At 39.6% G+C, this 26,898-nt stretch overlaps 1 protein-coding gene across 10 annotated transcripts in view; it reads left to right on the top strand.

Annotated features, from left to right (window-relative positions):
* Nucleotides 1-26,898, top strand: part of kiaa1109 (KIAA1109) — a 66,201-nt gene that overhangs the window by 26,164 nt on the left and 13,139 nt on the right. For 3 of the 10 annotated variants that reach the window (XM_079439773.1, XM_079439772.1, XM_079439771.1), the window contains exons 40-71: nucleotides 564-804; nucleotides 901-1,046; nucleotides 1,124-1,349; nucleotides 2,365-2,529; nucleotides 2,695-2,873; nucleotides 2,985-3,160; nucleotides 4,168-4,883; nucleotides 7,119-7,364; nucleotides 7,455-7,548; nucleotides 13,249-13,455; nucleotides 13,541-13,770; nucleotides 13,878-14,107; nucleotides 14,240-14,345; nucleotides 14,677-14,774; nucleotides 14,856-15,041; nucleotides 15,168-15,336; nucleotides 15,435-15,646; nucleotides 15,838-16,036; nucleotides 16,123-16,182; nucleotides 16,801-17,027; nucleotides 18,726-18,856; nucleotides 18,947-19,070; nucleotides 19,155-19,270; nucleotides 19,426-19,495; nucleotides 20,148-20,195; nucleotides 21,631-21,863; nucleotides 21,950-22,153; nucleotides 24,160-24,340; nucleotides 24,652-24,748; nucleotides 26,127-26,288; nucleotides 26,406-26,545; nucleotides 26,630-26,822. In XM_079439773.1, coding sequence (XP_079295899.1) covers nucleotides 564-804; nucleotides 901-1,046; nucleotides 1,124-1,349; nucleotides 2,365-2,529; nucleotides 2,695-2,873; nucleotides 2,985-3,160; nucleotides 4,168-4,883; nucleotides 7,119-7,364; nucleotides 7,455-7,548; nucleotides 13,249-13,455; nucleotides 13,541-13,770; nucleotides 13,878-14,107; nucleotides 14,240-14,345; nucleotides 14,677-14,774; nucleotides 14,856-15,041; nucleotides 15,168-15,336; nucleotides 15,435-15,646; nucleotides 15,838-16,036; nucleotides 16,123-16,182; nucleotides 16,801-17,027; nucleotides 18,726-18,856; nucleotides 18,947-19,070; nucleotides 19,155-19,270; nucleotides 19,426-19,495; nucleotides 20,148-20,195; nucleotides 21,631-21,863; nucleotides 21,950-22,153; nucleotides 24,160-24,340; nucleotides 24,652-24,748; nucleotides 26,127-26,288; nucleotides 26,406-26,545; nucleotides 26,630-26,822 — 5,812 coding nt within the window. Of the gene's footprint in view, nucleotides 1-563; nucleotides 805-900; nucleotides 1,047-1,123; nucleotides 1,350-2,364; nucleotides 2,530-2,694; nucleotides 2,874-2,984; nucleotides 3,161-4,167; nucleotides 4,884-7,118; nucleotides 7,365-7,454; nucleotides 7,549-13,248; nucleotides 13,456-13,540; nucleotides 13,771-13,877; nucleotides 14,108-14,239; nucleotides 14,346-14,676; nucleotides 14,775-14,855; nucleotides 15,042-15,167; nucleotides 15,337-15,434; nucleotides 15,647-15,837; nucleotides 16,037-16,122; nucleotides 16,183-16,800; nucleotides 17,028-17,265; nucleotides 17,485-18,725; nucleotides 18,857-18,946; nucleotides 19,071-19,154; nucleotides 19,271-19,425; nucleotides 19,496-20,147; nucleotides 20,196-21,630; nucleotides 21,864-21,949; nucleotides 22,154-24,159; nucleotides 24,341-24,651; nucleotides 24,836-26,126; nucleotides 26,289-26,405; nucleotides 26,546-26,629; nucleotides 26,823-26,898 lie in introns of all 10 variants that reach the window. The other 7 variants (XM_079439769.1, XM_079439768.1, XM_079439766.1 and 4 more) reach the window with 4 other exon arrangements.

Below are 26,898 nucleotides of genomic sequence, written 5' to 3'. Positions count from 1 at the left end.
GAGCCCAAACCACACTTTGCGGCCAGGTGATGCTGACATAGTTATGGTCCATGATATTGGCACAGATTCTGTATAATAAACAATTATTTGTGACTTTATAAAGTTCTCAAGTTGGAAAATATGTTTACGTTCCACTTTAAGTGAACCGCAGTTCCCAGGACATCTTCAAGATGGATTAAAATGCTGTCAAAGACCAGAAAAGATGAGACATAAAGACATGACAGTATGACTGAAATGTTATAGTGTAAAAAAATGAAATGAATCATATTTATTCTGTGGCCCCTAAAAAATAATTTGGCGCTTTTGTTTCTTATGGGAGTCAGTGGCTCCTTAATTTTTTTGTTAGTTTTTTTTTGTCTGGAGCCCTGCATGTTCTTCTGGATAGTACTAGCAATTGCATCCTGGACTCTTCTTGGGCAAGATACAATGAACCATGTATTAAAATAAATGTGTAAACTGCAGTTTAAGCAGAATAAACACTTACTTTGCATATATTACTTTTAACAATCTGTCATTAATTATCCTCACTAATCTTGTACTACTTATTCATCTTTATCTTTCAGAACGATGGACTGCCTGCTCTGGTCACCTTGAGGAAGGGTTTGGTGGCGCTTGCTCGTCAGTGGATGAAGTTCATTGTTGTCACACAGGGCTTTAAGGCGGTTGGTTTGCCACGACCCAATCCGCTTCCTAAGCCCAAAGAGCAGGACCCCATCGAGCCTGATCAGACACAGGGGCCAGACTGTGGTGCTGCCTTGCAGAGTGACACCAGTGCTGATGGAGCCGAGTTTGAGTTTGATGCAGGTAGTTGTCTTAAATACCTTTTACATAACATATACAGCAGATTTCATGTGATTTTGGGAGGTTTATCTGTTTTGTGTTGTTCATGTGCCTTTTTAGGTACTGTAAGTGAACATACAATGCTGTTAGAAGGAGTATGTAGTCGTCCTGCTCCTACCGGTAACTCAGCCCCTGTGACTGGAGTCGAGATCATGAGAAAACTCTCCAAATCTCACACACACAGCGAGTCTGCCCTCAGAATCAAGGTTTGTGTGGGTCTGAATGTGTATAATAAATCATGAAGCTGAATGCTATTTATTTATTCATTTATTTATTTTTTTAGGGTTCCCACCCTTACCAGTCCCTGAGCTACACGAGTGGAGATACAGCAGCCGATTCGCCCGCTCATGTTAGTCGGACAGGGCTGCAGTCCAATCACAGCCCTCGGAAAGAGTCATTGCTAAGCTATCTAACAGGAAGCATCCACAGTCTGCACAACCTCCTAGAAGCCACGCCCCATCGAGCAAACGAACAAACCACAGCCAAGAACAGCTCCCTGACACGTACAGGTATGATGTTCTTCATTCAGAGTTTATTGCTTTTGCAATCTAATATTAGAAGGGGGAAAATGTGAATCCGAAAGACAAATGCATTTTCTTGATATATGGTTTTCCGATGAGAGCAGGTTACTAACCCTATTGTGTTTGATTTTTCTTTTTTTTTTTTGTGTTATTTTTGTGCACAGAAAATGTCAGAAACCATTAAAGTGCCTAGGCACCATACTGGGTTGGATAGTCCTAAATCCCATCCATTGCTCAGGGCAGCACGTAGATATGTCACACTAGGCACAATAAAAGAAATAAAATTGTCCTTTTTTTGCTAGTAACTTACAAATCCGTATAGATCGTAAAGGAAGTCATTTTGTTTTTCAGTACTCCAGATGGTAGCGTGTGACTTAAAGAATAGGGATGTACTGAAAATACAAAATTGTCAATATTAAAATTCTATACGGTTTTATTGAATAAATGAAAAACAAAACACTGCAAACCAATATTCAATTGATTTAATTCCTACAAGTGAATTTTGGCATCACAACATTTTAATGTACTGGAAAAACAGAAATTTTGAGATTTACTCATTTTAAGGTTACATTTAAACAGTTATTAAATTGTTAATATTATTAAAGATAAAGTTGTTTGATTTAGTTGATTGTTAGAAGGCGGCAATGGTAAAATAGGGAAAATGAGCATGCAGAATTAAATATCCAGTATCTGATACCAATGAATAATAAAAAAATCTCTTCTGTCACTAAGTATTATTTATTATTTGTTGATGTATTAATATTTTGAATGCTTTCATTGTTAAATTTTCAGTTTATTTTCATTTGTTTTAGAAACTTTGTGCTTTTGTCATTTTTATAGCAATTTTAGAACTTCAACTTGACAGAATATGTCAAAAACTTTAGCAGTGTGCTAACATCCCCTCAGAACAGAGCATCATGGTGACTTCGGCGCAGAAAGCACAACACTCAATTTCTTCAAGTAAAAATCTAAATAATGTTAAATGTTTGTTGTTTTTTGGTAGGCAATAATGTTGGTGCAGACGTGTTAACAGAACATCCTCTTCTATCGGAGCCATTTTCCGTCAGCTTCTACAACTGGATGTCAAACGCTGTTGGCAACCGCACAGGTGGCAACGTCCAAGACTCGCCTCTCAACCGCTCTCAGCACAACAGCCTGCAGACCGGAGGTGAGCGATTAGTGCTTTGACAGATAAATATGAGTAGTCTGTTGACTGTGTGTAAACAAGCAGTCTGTTTCTGTCCATGTGACTGTGATTAGAGACTCAACTGTGTTCTGTGATTTAGAGTGCGTTCATTTGCACTGAAAATCTTCATAAACTCTTTGTGTGCAGGAGTCCTCCCCACCATTCCTTCTGCATCAGATTTTAACACTGTACTGTCCAGTGATCAGAACACACTGGACACACACTCTCAGCACACACACTCCCAGCACAGCACGAGTCAGGATGACCTTCTTGGTCAAGATGAGACAAATCTCTGCCCTGCAGCTGTGCAGCTAGCCGATGCACAGGTGTGTGCACCAGGAATACTTAATATTTTGTTGTCATTTATTAATGACCATACATATGTTATTGCTTCCTCTCATTCTGTTTGTGTGTGTGTCATGGGATTGTCTATACAGGTTGTTTTTAAGCCTTTGTTGAGTCACATTGGTATCCAGCCCCAGGATGCTCCTCCGCTTAGTTACAAGATGTATTTTGGGGAGCACCTGTCCTTCAGCGGCACTCTTGAGTGTTTGAGAGCCGACATTGTCGACTCTGACACCAGCAAAGACGGGAAGAACAAACGTGCACACAGGTAACACAGTTTTGCCAAGCTAGCTTTTGTTCAGCTGTCTAGAGAGATTCTAGAAACCGTACTTATTTTTAAAAATTGAATTATTGATTGATTGATTTATTTGTTCCCTGTTACAAATTTCATTTTATGTAAGGATGGGTTTTCAGAAGTGCACAATAATTAAATAACTACAGTGCTGGTGTTGTTAACTAAAACTTTTACAAATAATTTTGGTAATTGAAATAAAATAAAAAATATATAGATAAAGCAATAAAATATAAATATTAAAAAAATAATAAAAATTAGAACATCTGTTGCTTGGCAACTAACTGAAATAAGTTGAAGTACTAAAATGATTAAAACTGAAATAAAAGTATAAGTATAAAAAACAAAAACCAATGAAAATGACAAAAACAAATAACTTGACTAAAATTTTAAATGAAAACTGAAAATATTACAATAAAGGTTAAATCAAAATATCAGTAAATACTAAATTAAATGACTAAACTATTCAATGAAATGAATAATACATTTTTACAAAAGAAATTGCAAAAACAAAATTCTTTCTTCATTTCAAGTTGACCCTGTCTGATAGTAATAACTAGAAATTCAGCAAGTGGTTCAGGTGCTGATTCAGTAGCTGCTTGACAGATTCAGTGAGTTAATTCGATGAAGGATTCATCAGACTGGTAACTTCTGAATTCATGAGTCTTTTTATATAATTCATTAAAAGATTCAGCCATGACGTTTGTTGTTTCAGACTACACTGGTAACACTGTTTGTATGCCTTGTGTTTAAAAACAAAGCTGAATGGAACAAAATGCATTGAGAAGCATTTTTAGTGGAACGGTTTTAACTTGACACTGTGTCAAACTGGGACTCGCATGGGTGCAAACATCAAAAGAAAGAAATATAGATATATACATAGAACAGCACTTAACACACAGTCCAGTCAGAAACTGTCCCACCCTGAACTTGCAGTCAAAATGTTGCATATCCCTGATTTAATCTTGTGTCCTTGTGTTCAGGCAGGGCATGGTGAACCTCCCCCCACTCGATTTCAAGCCTGCCCTGATGATTGAGACGTTCAGTTTGAACGCAGTCATCCTGGAGAAGTGCATGTCAACCCCTCCCTCTGCCAGCGCGCTTTCTTTCCACGAGCTGAGCCGGAGACCCCAGGCCAGTGTGCACTGCCATTTTACCCTCGCTTGCCAATCAATTCGCCAGCACGTGGACATGGCCCTGGTCCGCCTCATTCACCAGTTCAGCACGATGATCGATGACATCAAAGCTACACAGACCGACATCAAGCTCAACCGCTACACTGCCGGCTCCTCTTCCCCAACACCCACCAAGGCGCGACCGTATCGGGAATTTCGCTCTTCTGACTTCAGCCGTAGCTCGCGTGGGAGCCTGAATGGAGCTGCTCGACTGGGCACTCAGAAGGGCAAGCGGACCGTGGTGGGGCCGGGCCTAGACACGCTGACCAGGAATCGAGAGCCTCGTGGAAGGGGGACGCTGGGACGTTCTGAGCGAAGGACGTCGAAAGTATCTCGGAAAGGTTCACGTGACGTGGCGGACCACATGACCATTCAGATGGATGACTCGGACTCCATCACAGTGTCAGAACAGAGCGAGCAGTCTGCCGAGTGCTGGCAGAACATGTACAAACTTCTTAATTTCTACTCGCTCATATCAGACCCCACAGGCATCCTGGAGAAGAACCAAGATAATGCCCCCTCAGGTAGAACTTGCTCTGCATTTTTCTGTTAATATGAATTCTTTTGATTCACTTTTTTTAAGTGAAATAATTCAAAAATATAATAAGAATTTTATAAGAAAAGAAAGTATATTTTTAGACCCAATATTTTTTTTCCATTGCAACATTATTTATGTGAAAATTAGTGGTGATAAAGCACCTTAGAACAACACACACCAACACTACATTTGAGCGGGTGAGGTGAAGCATGGGGTCTCTTTTTTTTTTTTTTTTATCTCACACCCCTGTTCTCTGTTCTCTGTCCGGGGCCGGGGGCTGCGAGGATGAGCTGGCCGCCCGGTCGGGGTCTGGGCTGGTGGTCTTCTCTGCTGCTGCGGGGACCGGGGTGGTCTTCCTGTCCCCACGCCAGAGCGAAGGGGGTTCAGCTCCGGGATCGGGCGCTGATTACCCCTCTGGGGGTGGTGGTGCCTGGATCTAGGAGTATAGAGTGCATATAGGGAGTGTGAGTGTGGGTACCATGTCCATTTTTGTGTGTCTACATGTGGGGCGAGGGTGAGAATATTCGTTGCGTGCATGAGGGTGGGAACGTATGCTTGTGTATATGTGTGCTTGTTCGTCTACGTCTATGTGTCAGGTCGGGCCTTAGACTCCACCTCACTCATCATCTCAGTCGACCCCCACCCCACCACCATGCCCTGCCGGTGGAGGATGCCGCCGGTGCATTGGTGGTTTCTCGCGCCGGGGCAGGATGCTCGGGTGAGCGCTGGCCCACTCTCGGCGGTCGCTTGGCGGGGCCTGGCCCTACTGGCCTTGCTGGGCCCCGGTTGGGGGGTGGGGGGCCCTTGGATCTCCGGGCCCAGGGCTCGGTCTGCCCTGGTGTGGTCGGCTGCCGGCGGAGCCTGCGGGCTTGCCGCCACGGCACCCTGGGGTGTCTACACTGTGGCTGTCGGATGTCCCACCTTCGGGCTCTCCTCTGCCCTTTTCTGGGTGGGGGCCGCAGGGACGGTGGTTCCCCTGGGGGTCCCGTGCCCTGGGGGGCCTCCGGATGTTTGGGGCCTGGGTCTCTTCCATGCCTGCTTCATGCCTTGCGGGATGGGGCTGTTGTTCCCCACACACACACTATTAAACATTTACATGGAGGAACCTTATGAACACAAGCGCGCTCACACACACAGGTGTACACTCAAGCATTCACATTGGTGTAAAAACGGGTGCTCACAGACACACATTGTTCTGATCTGCTGTAGCTTCAAAACTTATTTTGTAATATTAGTTATGCGTGTTGCTCAATAACATTTAACATTTAGAATTTATTGTGATTCATACAGATGTTGGTTGTTGCTGCAGTTTCTCTGATGTTGTGTCTTCTGTTGTGTCTTCTGTTGTTTTCTCTTTTTGTCAGCAGGTATCGAAGCAAATTGTCTTTTTTTTTTTGTTCTGTTTTTTCCTCTCTCTCTCTATCCCCCATTCTCTTTTTTTTCCTCTCTCTCTCTCCCCCTTCTCTGTTGACTTTATCCACAATTTTTTTTTTTTTTTTTTTTTTTTTTCTAATTCCTTTTTTTTTATTTATTTTTTTTATTATTATTATTTTTATTATTATCATTATAATTATTATTTTTTTATTATTATTATTTATTTTTATTTTTTTTCTCTCTCTTGTTTTCTCTGTCCCCTGGTCTTGTCGGTCATAGTATGGTTAAATAAAAGGGTATATAAAATTTAATTAATTAATTAATAAAAAAAAAATAATATAAAAAAAAAAAAAAAAAAAAAAGGCTGTGAATGATGATAGCATAACTACACATACGTACTGTCATGTGTTATCTGTGTTACTGACAGGCCAAAAAAAAAAAAAAAAGAAAATTAGTGGTGATTAATTAATGTCCAGATATTTTTATTTTTATTTTAATTTTACATTATTCTCAAAAGTGATTTTTAATAGATTTTCAGTACTGTAATATGGTAATGAGCATCATTCATGGTGTATACTGTGTTTGTTATTAAAAAGACAAAGTCAATACAACAGGTTATTGCACCATGATGTGTACTCGAAATACTTTACAGTTTAAATATGTCATTATTATTTTGCAGATTATGGTAATGAAATTCTGTTTTATTGTATGGATAAAGGAATCTCTGAATTGTCATGAAAATGTCAAATTGCAAAAAAAACAAAACTTATTTTTGCTTTCGAATAGTACAAAAATAGTCTAATATTCACTGTTTTTGGCTCAATTTGCCTATTCACTTGCTCTTCAGAGGGTGGACGTAGCCCTGTGGATCCTCCATGTCGATTGGTGTTTGAATCTGAAGGCGAGACACCCCCTAGTCGACTGGGTCGTAGGCGGAGCTTGGTCAGCTCTGAGCCCCAGCATGTGACGTTGATCGTGTTCGGCGTTGGCATGGTGAACCGCACACATCTGGAAGCAGACATTGGAGGACTGACCATGGAGGCAGAGCTTAAGAAAATACACGGCAGTTTTACACTAAAGGAGAAAATGAAGGGTAAATCAACTAGCAATTTTAAATAAATGTACCATTTTAAAATATCCTGTATACTTACTTTATCCTATAATTTCTGTTCTCTTGATGCAGATATTCTCCATCAGAAGATGACTGAGACCTGTGCCTCGGCCCATATCGGATGTGTGAACATTGTGCTTCTGGAAGGAATCACACCAGACATACAGTCAGTAACTCATTTATTACCAGGCCTAAGAACCACTGAGTGCTCTACCACTTATCAGCATCCACTTTTATATAAATTTCTAATATATTATATTTATAATATAAATTTATCCAATCCCAGTTTCACATGCTAAACACTGTAAACCGTTGGTAGGTAAGACTGTAGACACTTTGTCTCCGTGGTGCCTTAATATTTTGCTCTGTTTATTTGATCAGTCTGACATCAACTTACGGACTAAACAATAACTTGAACCGCAATGCAAAAACTTAATATCCATACATTACTTTTCTAAAGTTTGCAGTCAGTAAGAAGGAAATCTCTTATGCCCACCGAGGCTGCATTTATTTGATCAAAAATACAGTATTACAAGTGAACTGTGAAATATTATTACAATTCAGAATCAGAATCGGAATCAGAAAGAGCTTTATTGCCAAGTGTGTTTGCACACACAAGGAATTTGTCTCGGTGTTATGAGCTACCAGTACAGAAAGTACAAACATAGTGCAGACAACATATAATTAAGGTGATAAAGAACACTAATGAAGAGAATATACAATAATTAAGAATAACAATAGTAATAAAAATATACAGAAAAGAGACTTGACCATAGACAGAACTGTGAATGTGCATGTGTCCTATGTACAGATGAAGGTTTGATGGGTTATTTACAGATGTACAGTACCGGGGTGTGTTATGTGTTGTTCAGGTGGGATACGGCCTGGGGGAAAAAACTGTTCTTGTGTCTGGCTGTTCTGGTGCTCAGTGATCTGTAGCGCCGGCCAGAGGGCAACAGTACAAAGAGAGAGTGAGCTGGGTGTGAGGGGTCCAGAGTGACTTTCTTAGCCCTTTTCCTCACTCTGGAGGTGTAAAGTTCTTGGAGGCTGGGCAGAGGGGCACCGATAATTCTCTCAGCAGTCCTAACTGTCCGTTGTAGTCTTCTGATGTCTGTTTTGGTAGCTGAACCAAACCAAACAGTTATAGAAGAACATAGGACAGACTCGATGATTGCAGAGTAGAACTGTTTCAGCAGCTCCTGAGGCAGGTTGAACTTCCTTAGCTGGCAGAGGAAATACAGCCTCTGCTGGGCCTTTTTCGCAATAGAGTCAATGTGATTGTCCCACTTCAGGTCCTGAGAGATGGTGGTGCCCAGGAATCTGAATGACTCTACTGAAGTCACAGTGCTGTTCATGATGGTGAGTGGGGGGAGAGCAGGGGGGTTTCTCCTGAAGTCCACTATCATCTCCACAGTTTTGAGCGTGTTAAGCTCCAGGTTGTTAAGACTGCACCATACAGCCAGCTGCTCGTCACCGTCCTTGATGAGGCCTATGACTGTAGTGTCGTCCGCAAACTTCAGGAGCTTGACAGAGGGGTCCTTTGATGTGCAGTCATTCGTGTAGAGGGAGAAGAGCAGTGGGGAGAGAACGCAACCCTGAGGGGCGCCAGTGCTGATGGTGAGAGTCCTGGATGTGAGTTTGCCCAGCCTCACTAGCTGCTGCCTGTCTGTCAGGAAGCTGGTGATCCACTGACAGATGGAGGAGGGCACAGAGAGCTGTCTCAGTTTGTCTGAGAGAAGGTCAGGTATGATGGTATTGAAGGCCGAGCTGAAGTCCACAAATAAGATCCTTGCATAATTCCCAGGTTTGTCGAGGTGTTGCAGGATGTAATGCAGTCCCATATTGACAGCGTCATCCACAGACCTGTTTGCTCTATAGGCAAACTGAAGAGGATCCAGCAAGGGTCTAGTGATGTCCTTCAGGTAGGCCAGGACCAGTCTCTCAAGTGACTTCATGACCACAGACGTGAGTGCGACAGGTCTGTAGTCATTAAGTCCAGTGATTTTGGGCTTTTTGGGGACGGGAATGATGGTGGAGCGTTTGAAGCAGCGGGGAACTTCACACAGCTCCAGAGATCTGTTGAAGATTTGTGTAAAGATGGGGGCCAATTGGTCAGCACAGACTTTTAGACAGGCAGGTGAAATACCGTCTGGTCCTGAAGCTTTCCTAGATTTCTGTTTTCTGAAGACCCGGTTCACATCCTCTACACAGACTTTAAACGCAGGTAGAATGGTGGGGGAGGGAGTAAGGGGGGTTGCAGGGGGGGAAGCTGAATGTGTGAAGTGCAGATCAGAGCGGGTGTTGGGTGTCAGTCTGGCCTTTTCAAATCTGCAGTAAAACACATTGAGATCGTCAGCCAGTTGTTGATTCTCTGCAGACTGTGGGGGTGGTGACTTGTACATGGTGATGTTCCTCAGACCAGTCCATACCGACGCCGGATCGTTGGCTGAAAGTTCTTTTTTCAACTTCTCAGAGTAGTTATTTTTAGCCACTCTGATCTCCTTTGTTAGTCTGTTCCTGGCCTGGTTATACAAGATTTTATCCCCACTTCTGTAAGCGTCCTCTTTGGCCTGACGAAGCTGTTTGAGTTTCCCAGTAAACCACGGTTTATCATTATTGAATGATAAGAATGTCCTGGTGGGGATGCATATATCCTCACAGAAACTGATATATGATGTTACAGTCTCTGTGAGTTCATCAAGATCGGTGGCAGCGGCTTCAAAAACAGTCCAATCAGTGAGGTCAAAACAAGCTTTTAAATCTTGCTCTGCTTCATTAGTCCATCTTTTAACAGTTCTTAATACAGGCTTAGAAGATTTGAGTTTTTGCCTATAGGTCGGTATGAGATGAACCAAACAGTGATCAGAGAGCCCCAGAGCTGCCCGTGGGACAGAGTGATATGCATCCTTAATTATTGTGTAACAATGATCCAATATACTACTGTCTCTGGTGGGACATGTAACGTGCTGTCTGTATTTTGGCAGTTCGCGGGAGAGATTTGCTTTATTAAAATCTCCAAGAATGATTAAAAAAGAGTCCGGGTACCTTTGCTCTGTTTCAGATATTTGTTCAGCCAGCTGTTGCATCGCGGCGCTCACGCACGCGTCCGGAGGCACGTACACATTCACGAGAATGAAGGAGGAAAACTCTCGGGGTGAATAGAACGGCTTACAGTTTATGAAGAAGGCCTCCAAATTAGGAGAACACATCTTCTTCAGAGTTGTTACATCTGAACACCAACCTTCATTTATGTAGAAACATAGTCCACCACCTCTCGTTTTCCCCGTTAGCTCCGTGATGCGGTCTGATCTGAACAGCTGATATCCCGGCAAATGAAGCATGTTATCCGGGATGTTTTCACTCAGCCAGGTTTCATTGAAGCACAATGCAGCAGAGTTTGAAAAGTCCTTATTTGTGTGGGTGAGGAGAAGTAGTTCATCCATTTTGTTAGGAAGGGATCGGAGATTCGCTAGATGAATGCTTGGGAGCGCAGTTCGGAAACCGCGTTCGCGGAGTTTAACCAGTTTAACCTTCCCTCTTTTCCGTCTGAGCGCGCGTTTGACTAGGACCGCTGCCCCTCCGACCAAAACATCCAACAAAGCGTCTGAATAATCAAAAACCGGAAAAAAAGTGTCCGGTGTGTGTTGCCTTATGTCCAGTAGTTCGTCTCTGGTAAAACTGACAGTAGGAGAATGACTAAACACAGAACAAACAAACAAAAACAACAAAAGTACGGGAGCGTTCCACACCACAGCAGCCATGCTCGGCGCCATCTTGAGAGATAATATAATATATATTGAGAGATAATATAAAATAATATAAAATTTGATTATATAATAAAATAATATAAAATAATATAAAATTTGATTATATAATAAAATTTAATTTATTCCTGTTATTCCACATGATAATCATGTTATTCCTTCAGAAATCATTCTATTATGCTGATTTGGCGACTAACAAGCATTTCTTATTTCTTATCACTGCCACATTCATATCAATCATGCATTCATTTGAAATAGAAATCTTTGGTAACATTATAAATGTCTGTACTGCTACTTTTGATCAAATTAATGCATACTTACCAAATAAAATGATTAATTTCTTTTAAAAATCTCACTGAACCCAAATTTTTGAATGAATGTCTATTTAATATTTTTTAAAAGATGGTGTATTTAATGACCAGCATGTCATAGATACTTCACTGTTTTTAGAAACCGCATGGTAGCAAGCTAAAAACTACACAAACAGTTTAGAAACTGCATAACACCACCCTGGAAACGACCTGCAATAACCTAGCCACAAAAAATCAAGCAGCCCTTGTAATGTACTTAAAATGCACTTTATTCCTAGCTTACTCTCTGCGATTATCATATTTTAAAGTTGTTTTAAAGTCGTTCTTGGATCTGTTTTTTTTCCCAGGTGTTCTCTCTTTCCACAAATGTATTTTTAAGAGTACAGATTTATCACAGCGATATGTGACAGTTTTGAAATGTTTTCTCGGTGGATAACTTTCCCGTCTTCTACCTTCCTGCTCTCTACTCTCCTCTCTTCTCTCTATCTGTCATCTTTTGTTGTTTTTTTTCTGCCTCTCTCACTGGCAGACTAGAGGATTTTCCAACCTCACCTACCAGCACAACCAAGCAGGAGTTCCTGTATGTCTAAGTTTCCTCAGTAACTTTGTCCAGTCCTCCATGACCATTCATAACATCTCCATAATATTTGTATATCACAGTCCCTTCCATATTTCACATATATGCCATATACTGTGCACCCTTACTATAATAAGATTTATTTTGCTCTCTAATGCTCCAAATCCCTCTCATATAAACATTTCACAGCATTGTATAGTATCTTCAACAGTGGTCAGTAAAATCATAACATCCTCGTGACACTAATTTTACAGTCATAGTTACTTCATTAATGCATTGTCAGTGGGATACTTTTCCATTTCCTTGTCTAATTGAAACAAGCTTTGGACTGTCGGTGTTAAGTCCTTTTTTATAGGTTATTCTGACCAAAATCCACCCACTGTCATGTTTCCTTTTCAAAAATATAGATGAAGCATTGTTAATAACTACCAGTGTTATTTTTTCCTCCGTGATATTTGCATCAACAATATGTATTATAAAAAGAGTTTCATTGTCATTTGACGTGCATCGCCCCACCCCTGCATCTTTAGACTGGAAGAGACCATCTGACTAATTTTGCTTTTGCTTTTATACACCGTTTAAGTGACAATTGATCTAAAATCAATGATAAAATTTTGCATGAACAAAAAAAATCTTTAATGGCAAAGTAGTCTTTGAGAGCAGTTTTACAGAAACATAGCAGAAAATATGTGAAGACTATCCAACAACTTATCTTTTAAATATCCAATATCTTTTAAATACTTGATGCTTCTGTCCTGGAAAAAGTTGTCAAATCCAATGATTAGTTCCTCCTGAAAGGCGCTCATTGCAGCAGCTTGGTAATCTAGTTTTCTGGTGCACCCTGACTCTTGGAAGTTGCATATCCATCAATCAGTCTGATTGATCCTGACATTTTGGCAAGTGTTTGCCAATTTTGTGTGTAGTATGAATCAGATGGACAGTCCATTGTCATACCGTCAGCGCCTGAAATTCTCCCTTTCATCTTTTCTATTAATCCATCTAGATCTCTCTCCTTCCATTTGTTCTCTCTACATCTAAAAAAAGGCATCGTTTCCAGTCACATGAACATTTCATTTGTACATTTTGCCAGTATCTGTCTGTACATATTTCACAGACATTGTTTTATGTTACTGTTCAATATTAAATCCAGGCTGCGATTTCAAAATGAGCACTTGTAGTAAGTTCCTTTTTGTTTGTGTGTATTTGTATCTCAGGACGGTGGTGAAGTGTAACATCGCAAAGTCCCAGGCTTTATATAGCGCACAGCGTGGGCTGAAGACCAATAACGCTGCCGTATTAAAAGTTGGTGCAATCTTCATCAACATCCCGCAACACCCAGCAACGCTGCACAGCATGATGGTCCGCAGCTCCCACCAGCTCTCAAAACAGATTTCAGACCTCATCCGTCAGCCTTCCAACATGTGAGGAAAACCTCTGCACTTTCTTTTCATAAGTTTTAATAATTTTTTTTTTGCACATATTAAATTCAAATCTGTTTATTATCAGCCCACCGCCCAACCGCGAAGACACGCCTACTCCACAGCCTTCTGAAGTGAATGTCAATCAAACTCCGGTGGAGGCCATTGAGTTTCCTCAGCTGCCTGAAGGACTGGAGAAGAAGCCAATCGTGTTGAAATTCAGCGCTATGCTGGATGGGATCACTATTGGTGCAGCCCTGTTGCCCTCTCTCAAAGCAGAATACAAGATGGGTCGCATGAAGAGCCATGGCATGACAGGTACCCACAATTCCACTGGCACAGTTGTTCATTTATTTCACAGTCCCCTTGGAAAAACAGATGCAACAATAACAAGTGATTAACGTTTTGGTGTCTCCCTCTCACAGGTGCTCAGACACGGTTCACTTTTGAACTACCCAATCATAAGCTGTGTTTCCAGTCGAAGGTTTCCCCTGTGGATGTGTCGGCCATGCCACCCTCTGCCAGCCTGACGCTGCCTCCCGTCACCATGTCTGGACAGTACATCATACAGGAGCACGAGGGCCACAGCGACACTGCCTGGGCCCCAGGATACAGCAACTATCTTCAGGGAAACTACTTGCGCTGTGTAGCTGAGGTGTGTCATTGATGTAGCAATGAGATATTGTACTAAATGGGTTGCTTAATTATTAGATCAGTCAAGTTTGTTTCAGCAGATGGATGGATGGATTGGTTTTAATATACAATATACTGGTTTCTTAATTTTTAGATTGGGTCTTTCGAACACAACTTGACCACAGATTTACTCAACCATCTAGTCTTCCTTCAGAAGGTTTTCATGAAGGAGGTCAATGAGGTCATCCAGAAGGTGTCAGGTATGTTTGATTTAAGAACAGGTAGCATAAATGGATTACTTTTTAATTTATTTATTTATTTATTTATTTTAGATTTTTTCGTTTGATTTTGTTTAGTTTTTGACTTTTTTTTTAATTACCTTTTTTTGTATTTTGTTTTGCTATCATTTTATCTTTTGGTTACACTTTATTTTAAGGTGTCCTTGTTACAGTGTAATTTTATATTTAAGTACTGAGTAATATTAATTAACTACATGTATTTACTATATGAGCAGGGTTAGGATTAGGGCTACTTGCATGTTAATTATGCATAATTTATTGTTATTATAATATTAAGTACATGTTTCTATAGGAGGCGAACAGCCAATCCCACTGTGGAATGAACACGATGTGTCAACAGATGGCGACAAACCTAAAATCCTGCTTTATTCTATTAATCTGACTTTCAAGGTTTGTACTAATAAAATTTATTAATTTTAAGTGAATCTTGCAGACTTTTTAGACTTCTTCAGTATGTTTTTTCTGTTGTAGGGGATTCAAATGACAGCCACCACTCCTTCAATGAGGGCGGTGCGCTTTGAGACGGGCTGGATTGAGCTTGAACTGTCCAATCGGGTTCAGTGCAAGACTACACCCACAGGAAGTAACTACCTGAAGCTCTTTGGGAAATGTCAAGTGGATCTCAATTTGGCTTTGGGACAAATAGTCAAACATCAGGTAGCTAATCACAGAAACATAAAGAGCGCTGTTATTCATTGCTCTCAATATACTTTCGTGTAGATGCATGAGGTTTTGATAGGGTGGTGCACACTATCAATTAATCACTGTTGTCGTGACTTGCAGGTGTATGAGGAGGCGGGGTCAGATTTCCACCAGGTGGCGTATTTCCGCACTCGAATCGGTTTGCGCAATGCTCTGCAGGAGGAGATCAGTGTTAGCTCTGATAAAGAGGCTGTCCTAATCACACTCAACCGTCCTATTGTTTTTGCTCAGCCAGTAGCATTTGACAGAGGTCAGGCCACACTTAGCCTTTTGTTTTTTCATGTGCATCCATTGGTGGATTTTTTTTTTTATTTTTTATGTAATTGTGTATTTGTATGTCTGTTGTAGCTGTTCTGTTCTGGCTGAACTATAAGGCTGCCTATGATAACTGGAAGGAACAGCGCTTGGCTCTCAACTCAGACATTCATATGGCCACCAAAGAGGTGGTGGACAAATTGCCAGCCATACAGCAGACCAGCGTTCAGGCCTTCAGCACTCTCTTCCTGCAGCTCACTGTCAATGACCTGGGCATCTGCCTGCCGATCACCAGCGCCACACAGGTGGATACTCACTGATACACAATCTATTTTTCCTTCTTTTTAATGTTTAGACTCATCAGATTGATGTGAACAGGCTTTTAACTGTATACTGTAGGCTTGTATTTCCCACTTTATACACATGAAATATTTCCATTTCTGTGGGTCAGAATGCTTGATGTTAAATGTGTGTCCTTCTTTCTGCTGTACATTAGGCCAATCACAGTATTGATTTTGACACTGGCTCAGCACTGGTGTTAACCATCGAGAGTACGCTAATCACAGCCTGCTCCTCCGAATCTCTGGTCAGCAAAGGCCATTTCAAGAACTTTTGCATTCGATTTGCTGAGGGGTTTGAGACAACTTGGGATGACTGGAAACCTGAGGTCAGAGGTGACCTGGTCATTAATGCCTGTGAGTAACACTCAAAGTTAACTTGTGTCTTTATTTGGCCCCATAACGCTTCCATGATTATTGAAATACTCAATGTGGCTTTCTAGGTGTTGTCCCTGATGGTACTTATGAGGTTTGCTCCAGAACGACAGGCCAGGCCTCTGCAGGTTTGAGTAAAACAATGTTCTTCAGTAATTTTCATGTTTTTGAAAGAAGACTCTCTCTCTTATGCTTTCCAAGGATGCATTTATTTGTTCAAAAATACAGAAAAAAAAAACATTTCTTTTAAATTGTAATAATATTTCACAATATTGCTGTTTTTAATTTCAATATATTTTATAATGTAATTTATTTCTCTGATGGCAATGCTACATTTTCAGCATCATTACTCCAGTCTTCAGTGTCACATGATCCTTCACAAATCATTTGAATATGCTGATTTGATAATTAAGTAATATTTCATTATTTTACTGTTGAAAACAGTTGTGCCACTTTTTGTGGAAACTGTGATACTTTTTTTTTCTCCAGGATTCTTTGAATAAAAGAAGATTCAAAAGAACATTTATTTGAAATGGATTATAAATAACAATATAAATGTCTTAACAGTTGCTTTAATCGTTTCTTGTTTAATAAAATTATCTTGGTAGTGTACATTGATGAAATGCACAAAACAAGACCATTAATTTATTAACATTTAAGGAAGAAAACATTGTCAATTTGATTTCATACTGACTTCATATTTGATCTTTGCCTGTGTTTAATAACAAAATCTTTCAATACTCCAGAAAGCAGCAGCGCGGGGACGTGGACGCTAAATGTCTTGTGGAAGATGTGTGGTATCGATGTACACATGGATCCCAACATCGGCAAGCGTCTGAATGCTCTGGGTAACACGCTCACCTCTCTGACTGGTGAAGAGGACAATGATGACATCACAGACCACAACTCGGCCAACATGGCTGACCTATCAGACGAGGACGAGAGCGACGGCATGTCTCCCCCCATACACACGGTCAGAGCTCACGCAACATTTCTTAATGTTGGTGTAATGTCTTTGTAGCTATTTTTTAATTTTTTTTATTTACATTGTAAATTAATTTTACATGCTGCTTTGGTTTCTTGTTTTTTTGTACATGTATATTAATGTCATTTTCATGTTTAGAGCAGGAAATGTGTCTTTGTGCTCATTTGTACTCTGTCTGTGTAGTTGTGTGTGTTTGTGTTTGTTTTAAACCGGCCCATGTTTGCAGTGTCCTGAAGGGGATCTCAGTCCCAGACTTTCGTTCAGGAGGCGGCTGGTGAACAGCATTCTGGGCATTAGCCCCAGCCCTCCTCCCCTGTCACCTTCTGAGTGTCGTAATGTTTCTCCATCATCCACAATCACTCGGCTAAAGTCGAGAAGTGTTCGCCTGTCGTCCACAGCCAATGCAGAACGAACTAAACATCCCAGACCCCTGTCCTGGGGCTGTGTATGTACTTCAGAGCTCCCGTTTGCTTTTCAGTCCTCTCTGTTTCTCTGTCACATTCTTTCTCTCCATCTTGTTCATGCTCTCAGGGTGGAAGTTGCTTTTAAGATCAGTCACATCACTCAAAACCTTGTTGAATTTTGCCTAGAACTGAAACACGTCGAGCGAGTCTGAATTCTACAATTTCTTGCTGCTTTTTAGTTTGTCTGATTCCTCTCCATGAGAAATGAGTGGCCAGTGACATCTTAGACTTCTCTTATTTCCCGTTTCCAAAGGAAGCATTTCTCATGGACGAGCTGTGTTCAGTAATAATTTTTTGGGGTGGTGTTGTGATTTTTGTGTTTCTGATGTGTTGGAATGAACTACACTTGTTTTGACTGTTCAGCAGTCAGTGTGATTTTGGAACTCTTATGTACGTAGGGCTGGGCGGAATGATGGTACACACTGGGCAACAGTTGAAATATGGCAACATGTTGTGATTTTGCTATGTTTTTTGTTTTAAAATTAACTTGGTTATTTGTATTATCAAATTAACAAAATAACAAATAACCAATTTTTTATTGAATTTCCTGCAAAATAAAAATAACTTTTTTAAAGAAATTAATGCTTTGATTCAGCAAGGACGCATTAAAGTGATCAAAAGTGCAAATGTGACAGTACAGACTTTTACAATGTGAAAAAAAATTAAATTTCAAATATACGCTGTTCATTTGAAGTTTCTATTCATCAAAGAATCCTGAAAGTTTCCACAAAAATATTAATCAGCCCAGCTTTTTTTCAGCATAATGATAATAAAAGGAAATGTTTTCTGAGCATCGAATCAGCATATTAGAATGATTTATGGAGGATCATGTGACACTGAAGACTGTGTAATAGCTTTTCCATTACGGGAAGAGGTTACATTTAAAAAAAAAAAAACAAAGTTGAAATTTAGAAAACATTTATTTTAATTTGTAATAATATTTCACATTGCTGTTTGTACTGTATTTTTAGTAAAAAAAAAAAAAAAAAGCGGCCTTTTTGAGCAAGTCTTCTTTCAAAATCATTAAAAAAAAATAAAAAAATTTGAATGGCAGTGTAAATATATATTTTAATATTTGTAAAATAAAATAATATGGTGTATATGCCGTTTTTAAATTACTCATACAATGACAAGAAAATATCAGATTTAGTCATACCGCCCACCCCTAAGTGTGTCTCGTATCTTAAATGTATTATTTTGACAGTTGTTTTCCCTCTTACAGGAGTCTGTTGACCTGCGCAGACAGGCAGCCATGAGCAATCAGATAATCGACGCTCGTGGACGGAAGTTCTCGAAGCGATTGGTGGATATTAGAGAACTCAATGAGCAAGCCAAAGTCATTGACGATCTCAAGTAATGTCAACCTGACAATAATAAGCAATATACCTCAATCTGTTTTTTTTGTCTAAAAGAAATCCCTATAATTCTTTTTTTCTCTCTAAGGAAACTGGGAGCAAGTGAAGGCACCATAAACCAGGAAATTCAGCGCTATCAGCATTTGGAATCTGTCGCTGTCAATGATATCCGTCGGGATGTGCGCAAGAAGCTACGGCGCTCCAGCATGCGGGTGAGAAAGACTTGGTTCAGCTCACTACATTGAAAGTGTGGTGGAGATAAAATGTTGCATTAACTGAGTTTGTGCTTTGTTTAGGCTGCGTCATTGAAAGATAAGTGGGGCTTAGGGTACAAGCCAAGCTACAGCAACAGCAGGTCGAAGAGCATTTCGGCAACAGGCAGACCACCAATGAAGAGGTCGGATAGACCCAGGTACACACACACACACACACACACACACACACACACACACACACACACACACACTCAAATTTAATCACAGATGGGTTAATGTATTTCAATTACACGCCCTTAGTTTGTTCATTCATTTTTTTAAATATTTTTTTTTATTTTTTGTCTCTCTAAAGGGAAGATCTGCCAGACATTAAAGTGGATGCAGCATCTCCAGCACCAAGGGTTACCTTCAACATTGACACGGTAGTGTGCACGTGTACATTTGTGTGTGCCTGAGTCTATACATTTGTTCATTTAAAATACTGTATGCATCTTTTTTTGTCATCATTCTGTGGTTCCATCTACATGTTCAGTGTTTCTGTGTCAACAATGTTTGTAAAGTTAAATAAAGCTTTGCTTTTTACATTACCCATTCCAAAAATTTGGGGTCAGTAAGATTTTGTTTATAAATTAAATTTGCTATTTTGCAAGGATGAAATTGATCAAAAGTGACAGTCAAGACATTGCAAAAGATCATTTCATTATTTTTTAAACTTTCTAATCATCAAAGAATCACAAAAAAATTATCTTCAGTTTATACAAAAATAATAAGCAGCACAACTATTTGCAACATTTGATAATAAATGTTTTGAACAGCATTATGACCAATATTGCTGTTTTTACTGTATTTTTGATCAAATAAATGCACTTTTTGAATGACTTTTCAAAAAATATTAAATATCTTGCTGACCCCAAACTTTTGAACAGCGTTGTACTTGGACAAATACGCACATATACATGCACTCATTGGTTCTATGGTTTCACCTGCAAGTGCTTCACTCATATGTATATACACATACTGTACTGAAGACATGTTCATGTAGTGTATAGCTCAGTAAGTCTGTTTGTGTTTAAGATGGAAACCCCAAACCCAATCCCAAGTCCAGCTGACTCTGTTTTTAAGGTATTGGAGAAAAACGGTTCAAATCAAATCTTAAAATCACCTCATGAATGCATGAAAGTCTTGTGGTGTGAAATCGCTAAATCTAAATCTGCTGTTCAAAATCCAATCAAAAATCATCATCGACTTGAATGATTTAAGCCTTTTTGGATCTTAGGCTGAAGGGTGGTCTTATTTTCTTTTGATTTCTCTACTCACACATTCATTAACACACTCTCACTCCATATGTTGAAGCTGCTCTTGTGCTGTGTTGGTGTAACTAATCAACTCTTGTTTCTTCAGCATGTCTGGATCTTTGTCCATTGCATTGCTCATGACGTCTTTCTTGTCATCTGTCCATCTTTTCATCTTTTAATTTCTCATCCCTCTCTCCTCCGCTGGGTCGTAGTGGAAAGCATGAATTGGGAAAAGGAAAAGCATTCTTAAAAGTGCTCACTGGTTATGAGCGATCAGCCAACAGATACAGTTTGAATTGACTGAGTCAGAATCAGATCAGTTTAGGTTTTGAGTACATCAACAGATAGAGTGACGGAATGATGGATGGATAGATAAACTGACATTTCAAGTAAGTGTGTCATAATATAATACTATAGGAAATATTGTAGCACTTTTCCACTCCATTATCTCAACCGAAGCCCAGTTGAGGAGAAAATTGTAAATGTTAGACAGCTGGATAAAAGGGCTTCTATTTCAGTTGCAATCTTGATGAGAATTAATCTAACAGACCCAATATAATACCTTAGTGGCCATTGAGCTTTTAGACATGCCAGGGTTATATTTTACCACAAAATCACAAGAAAAAAAATAGAAATTGCATTTTGCTTCAATAACATGAAGGCTTTATTGTTTATTTATTTATTTATTTGCATTGGAACGATATGCAAGTAAATTAAGTAAACATTTCTGTATTACGGTAATAAGGATCACTATTGAATATAATGGTAATTACAAACCCAAAAGGGTAAAATGTCCAGATATATGATGGTAGTGATGCATTGATATTCAAGTTCTGTCCAATACCAATATCCGTATTTTGATGGCTGACACCTGATAAATATCTGATTGTTAAAAATTATATATTTATTTTGCAAAAAATGCAATTTACTAAAATAGTAGTTGTTTTAAATACTATAAATAAATGTAAGCATCATAACATTAACATTAAAAATGGAAAGTATGAAAGTTTCATTTTGAGATTTGTTAGTTAAACATCCAATATTAGGAGATAATGCTAAATTTAACAAGTCACTAATATCATGATCCTTAAAATACGCTTGATTTTTTTTTCTCCCCCCCCCCCTTTTTCTTTTTTTTTTTCTTTTGATTTTGTTAGATCCACTCATGTAGTTGAAAATCCTTTAGGAGAGATAAATCGATGAATAGATGGATAGATATATAGACCAATCATCTGACTGTTGGCTTTCACTGGTTGTTGAAGTTCCCGGAGGAGACAGAGTTGGACCTGTTGTCTGTCACCATTGATGATCCTGCCCATTACCCATCATGCTCAGTGTTCAGTGCCCCTGGCACACCCACAGTCTTTTCACCAACCGTTCCCTTCCAGCCTGATGACAGTCGCCGTGACGACCTCTCCTCCACTTCTTCAGAGGATTCGGACAAAGACGACGAGTTTGACAGGGAAAGACCACACAGCTATTATCGCAGACCAGGGTGTGTTGAACACACAGCACATGTAAACCCTCCACAAACACAATTACACCCACTGAACTGACAGTCTTTATGTTTGTGTTTCTCAGGGGCTCTCAGAGAAAGTCATCTGCGCTGTCTGCATTATTCAGCGAGCGCTGGCCTGCCACACCCCCTCAGCGTGGAGCGTTAGCCCCGCCCACTGAGCGGAACATTGACTTTGAGCTGGATGTGCGCGTTGAGATCGACAGCGGCAAGTGTGTGCTGCATCCCAGTACCCAGCCGCCCGAGCATGAAGATCTCGCACTGAGGAGGTGAAGAGATGCAACAAAATGGACACACTATCTCATGTTGTCTTTAATGAATCAAGCACTACAGTGATGACATACAGTTGTGCTCATATTTACATGCCCTTTGCAGAATATGCAAAATGTTAAAGGAACACTGCTTTTTTTGAAAATAGGCTCGTTTTCGAACTCCCCAAGAGTTAAACAGTTGAGTTTTATCATTTTTGAATCCATTCAGCCGATCTCCTGGTCTGGCGGTAGCACTTTTAGCGTAGCATAGCATAGATCATTGAATCTGATTATGGGAGTATTAAATATAGTATTATAGTTATGATACTATAATGAGAGGATGAGAGTATTAACTATGAGAGTATTAACTATACTCTCATTCCGGCGTAATAATCAAGAAACTTTGCTGCCGTACCATGGGTGCAGCAGGCACAATGATATTACGCAGTGCCTGAAGTAGTCCTCAGCTGGGTAACTAGTTATGATATAGCTGGGGACTACTTTCAGGCGCTGCATAATATCATTGAGTATAAGATGAGAGGAATCATGAAAATTGCATGTTACTGTTTATTTATTACTGTATTGAATAAGCTATTTTACATAACAGATGTTTATATATACTCCATAAGACAAAATAATAATTTAATTCATAAAAAATGACCCCGCTCAAAAGTTTACATACCCCTGAATCTTAATAATCTGTGTTGTTTCCTGGATGATCCACGACTGTTTTTCTGTGTTGTGATAGTTGTTCACAAGTCCCTTGTTGGTCCTGAGCTGTTCAGCTGCCTGCTGTTCTTCATAAAAATCCTGCATGTCCTACACTTTCTTTGGTTTTCCAGCATCTTCTGCATATTTGAACCCTTTCCAACAGTGACTGTATGATTTTGAGATCCATCTTTTCACACTGAGGGCAACTGAGGGACTCATACACAGCTATTGTACACTCATACACAACTACACAGCTACTCATACACAGCCCCCCCCCCCCCCCCCCCCCCCCCCAAAAAGCTCTTTGTGTTGCAGTCTTGAGCATCAGTAAATGTTTTCACCTTATGTAATAGTTATGTATGAGTATGGGTCTCAAAATCATAGTCACTGTTGGAAAGGGTTCAAATATGCAGAAGATGCTGAAAAACCAAAGAATGTGCTGAGGCTGGACGATTTTTCTAAAGAACAGCAGGCAGTTGAACTGCTCAGGACCAACAAGGGACTCATGAATTACTATCTCAAAACAGTCGTGGATCATCCAGCAAACGAGACACAGTATTGAGATTCAAGGGTTTGTAAACTTTTGAACGGGGACATTTTTACAAATTCAGTTATTTTGTCTTGTGAAGAATATATGAACATCTGTTATGTGAAATAGCTTATTCAGGACAGTATTAAATAAACAATAACATGCAATTTGTTGGAAGTTAGAATCACCCTGGTTCCCTCGACAAAAACTCAATAGGATTTTCCATTGGCTTTTGGATTAATGCAAAAAATAAACTCTGTGACCAACAAGTTTATGATTCTTGCACGTTATGTTCATAATGATAATCTTCACAAATGAACACAACTTTAGTGAACTTTAAACCCTAAATACAATCGTCTGAAGTAAAAAGACAAACTATACTACGGTCATATGGCTATTGAAACACCACAATTAAGCTTCAAGAAACTCTTTCAGTCTTTATTTAAAATAAATAAATAAATCTTGTGGAAGTTTGAGTTAGAATGATTTACATAAGTGTGTGATGTCCACTTGTTAGCAACTGCCTTTTTCAAGATGAGCTTTAAAAAAAAAATCAATAGGGGGTATTGCTGGTGTATTTTGTGCCATAGAAAAAAACATGAAAATATCTTATACTCGTGTCAACCAACGACCTTATTTCAGATATTTAATCAAAACCAAAAAAACTTTCCATGTTTTGGTCTACAAAAACGTCATCCCTGAATCACTCTATTGGTTTGGATTTTGGTCAGGGCTGCAAAGTGCTCCTGTAAAATGTCTTTCTCCTTCTCGTTCTGTTGTTTAGGAGTTGTGAGCAGAGTTCGAGGAGTCTGGATCAGGACTCTCCTCCTAAGAAGCGAAAGCAGCAGCACAGTTTTGCCTCCAGCTCCCAACTACTGACTGCTAAGCGAGTGCCCACCTCTCTGCAGAGCAAGAGCAGTGATATTGAGACCACTGTTTTCTACATTCCTGGAGTGGATGTTAAGGTCTGCTGTGGGTCTTTTGACATGCTTCACACAGCTATGTGTATTTTCTTGCGGTTCAAGTAAAAGTCAGGTTCACACCGCAGAACTTTTTGGCAATTTTTTTCTAATATTTTGAGATTTTTGAGTGTCAGATGATGTTATATCAGCACTCATTTTGATGTGTAAAACACCCAAATACACCCATAGGTCTATAGACCTATTTAAATGCATCTGAATCAGCAACCAGTCTGATGGTTTACAGTGCTCAACCACTGCAAAAAAAAAAAAAAAAAAGTTAATCCCCTCATCCCCCCTCGCTATTTCTTTTACAGCTGCATTACAATTCTAAAATGCTGAAGACGGAGTCGCCCAATGCCTCGCGTGGATCGTCCCTGCCCAGAAACCTTTCCAAAGAGTCCAAGCTGTATGGTATGAGAGACGCACCCGCACCACCAGCCTCAGGCCCTGGCAAGACTAACACACTCCTTCCCCCCCCTCCCCCTCCTCTCCCTTCAGGTACACTCTCTCTTCCTGTCTCGTCGTCTACCGCTGGCTTCCTGCATGCGCTCAGCCTCGTCTCTTGTCACTGGAGCATGGCCCACAGCTCTGAGCTCCACTGTAGCGCATGACTATCTAGGATCAGGGTTCACAGTTGCCTCCGCAGGGCCTTTTTTCTGCTGCTTATGTGCTTGGGTTGAGACAAGTCATTCTGTTATTAGTTGTTTTTATAATATAATTGGCGACAGTTTCTGTTTGTCCTCTTTCACCGTTTGTTCATCTTTCTGACATCAGTTAAAATTTGAAACGTGTATACAATACTGTCAAAAAGTTTGGGGTTGGTTGATAAAAAAAAATACAGTAAAAAGAGACGACTATACTTCAGTAATATTCTAATATTCTCTGTTTTATATTTTAAAAATGTATTTATATAATTTCCTGTGATTTAATGAAATTTCTAAATTTTCAACAGTCATCACTCCAGTCTTCAGCATCACATGATGCTTAAGAAATCTAATATGCTGATTTGATGCTTTTCTTTTGAAACATTTCTGATTATTGAATTTGAAAACAGCTGTGCTGCTAAAGTTTTTTTTTTAATTTATTTATTTTTTTTATAGAAACTGATATTTTTTTCTAGGATTCTTTGAATAGAAATTTAAAAAACAGCATATATTTGAAATAAAAATGTTTAATTTTTATTCATTTTCAACTGAATTCCTTGCTGAATAAATGTATTTATTTATTTAAAAATATTTACCAACCCTGAACTTTTGAACAGTAGTAAAAAAATACAACAATATATATTAAATTAAATCCCCTGAAGTCATCTTCTAAATTAATAAATGTAATTAAATGCATATCATTCAGTATCACAGCAATTGTTTCAAGGAATAGTTCACAAAAAATGAAGGAAAAAAATAACTCCACCTCATGTTGTTTCATTGAAACACAAAATGAGATTTTTAGGTTGAATGTTCAAGCTTCTCTTTTCCATACAAATGAATGTGGGTGGTGGTTTAAACTACAAGCTGTAAATAGTTCTGGACACTGCTATTCATTGATTGCACTTTTTAACCATTTTCTGTCATTTCATTGCATCTTATGCTTGTGTTAAACAATTTCTGGGTGTTTTGGCTGCGTTACTGAGCATCATGCATATTGCGTGCATGCTAGAGGTGCATTAGATGCCATGTTTGCATCCTGAACAGGAATCTGTTGCTTTAAATGTATGAAAATTGTATAAATTGGCAACAGAGGAGGATTGTTTTTTAACTTTATTTCTGTGTTTTTGTGTTTGCGTGAGCAGCTAAAGGTAAAACAAATGTAGGGGTGAAGACGGCTAAGCTGTATGCATGGGTAGCCCTGCAGACACTGCCAGAGGAAATGGTCATCAGTCCATGTCTGCTAGACTTCCTGGAGAAAGCGCTGGAGACCATTCCCATCACACCAGTCGACAGGAACTACACAAGTCAGTGTGCTTTTTGATTTAACATTTGTCACTTTGCTTTCTAAAATAACAAAACACAATTCTGTCAGGTGTTTCTGTGTGCATATTTTATGCTGATATTCATGTGTGTTTGTGTAGCTCTGAATGTTCCTGAGGAGGATGTAGGTCACTTTGATTCTGTGGAGCCTCTGGAGGAGTCTCAGGTGTCTCTTGTGTCTTCTGCTACATCTTCATACTCTTCCTTCCCTGTGGATGTGGTAGTTTATGTCAGGGTGCAGGTATACCAGCATTCCTTCAGGCAATACTCACTAGTAGTAACCATCTCAAAGTGGTTGGCTAATTTTGTCTTGTTTGCTTCTCAGCCATCTCAGATCCGGTTCAGCTGTCTGCCCATGTCTCGAGTTGAGTGCATGTTAAAACTTCCTTCTCTAGACCTGGTGTTCTCATCCAATAGGGGTGAGCTTGAGCCCACCACCCATCCATCTGAGGGACAACACACACCGTCCTCCACACCTCCATCGGTACACAATGTCAACAGAGTGCCTGGAAGCAAAGGTATGAATGTACTGTACTGAAAACCTCTCTTATGTAATAATCTCTTATGAACTACCATTCCATTTTTTGGGGTGGG

This window comes from Barbus barbus (assembly GCF_936440315.1).
Source record: "Barbus barbus genome assembly, chromosome: 18".
Classification (NCBI taxonomy): domain Eukaryota; kingdom Metazoa; phylum Chordata; class Actinopteri; order Cypriniformes; family Cyprinidae; genus Barbus; species Barbus barbus.
This window is presented reverse-complemented; position numbering and strand designations above follow the sequence as displayed.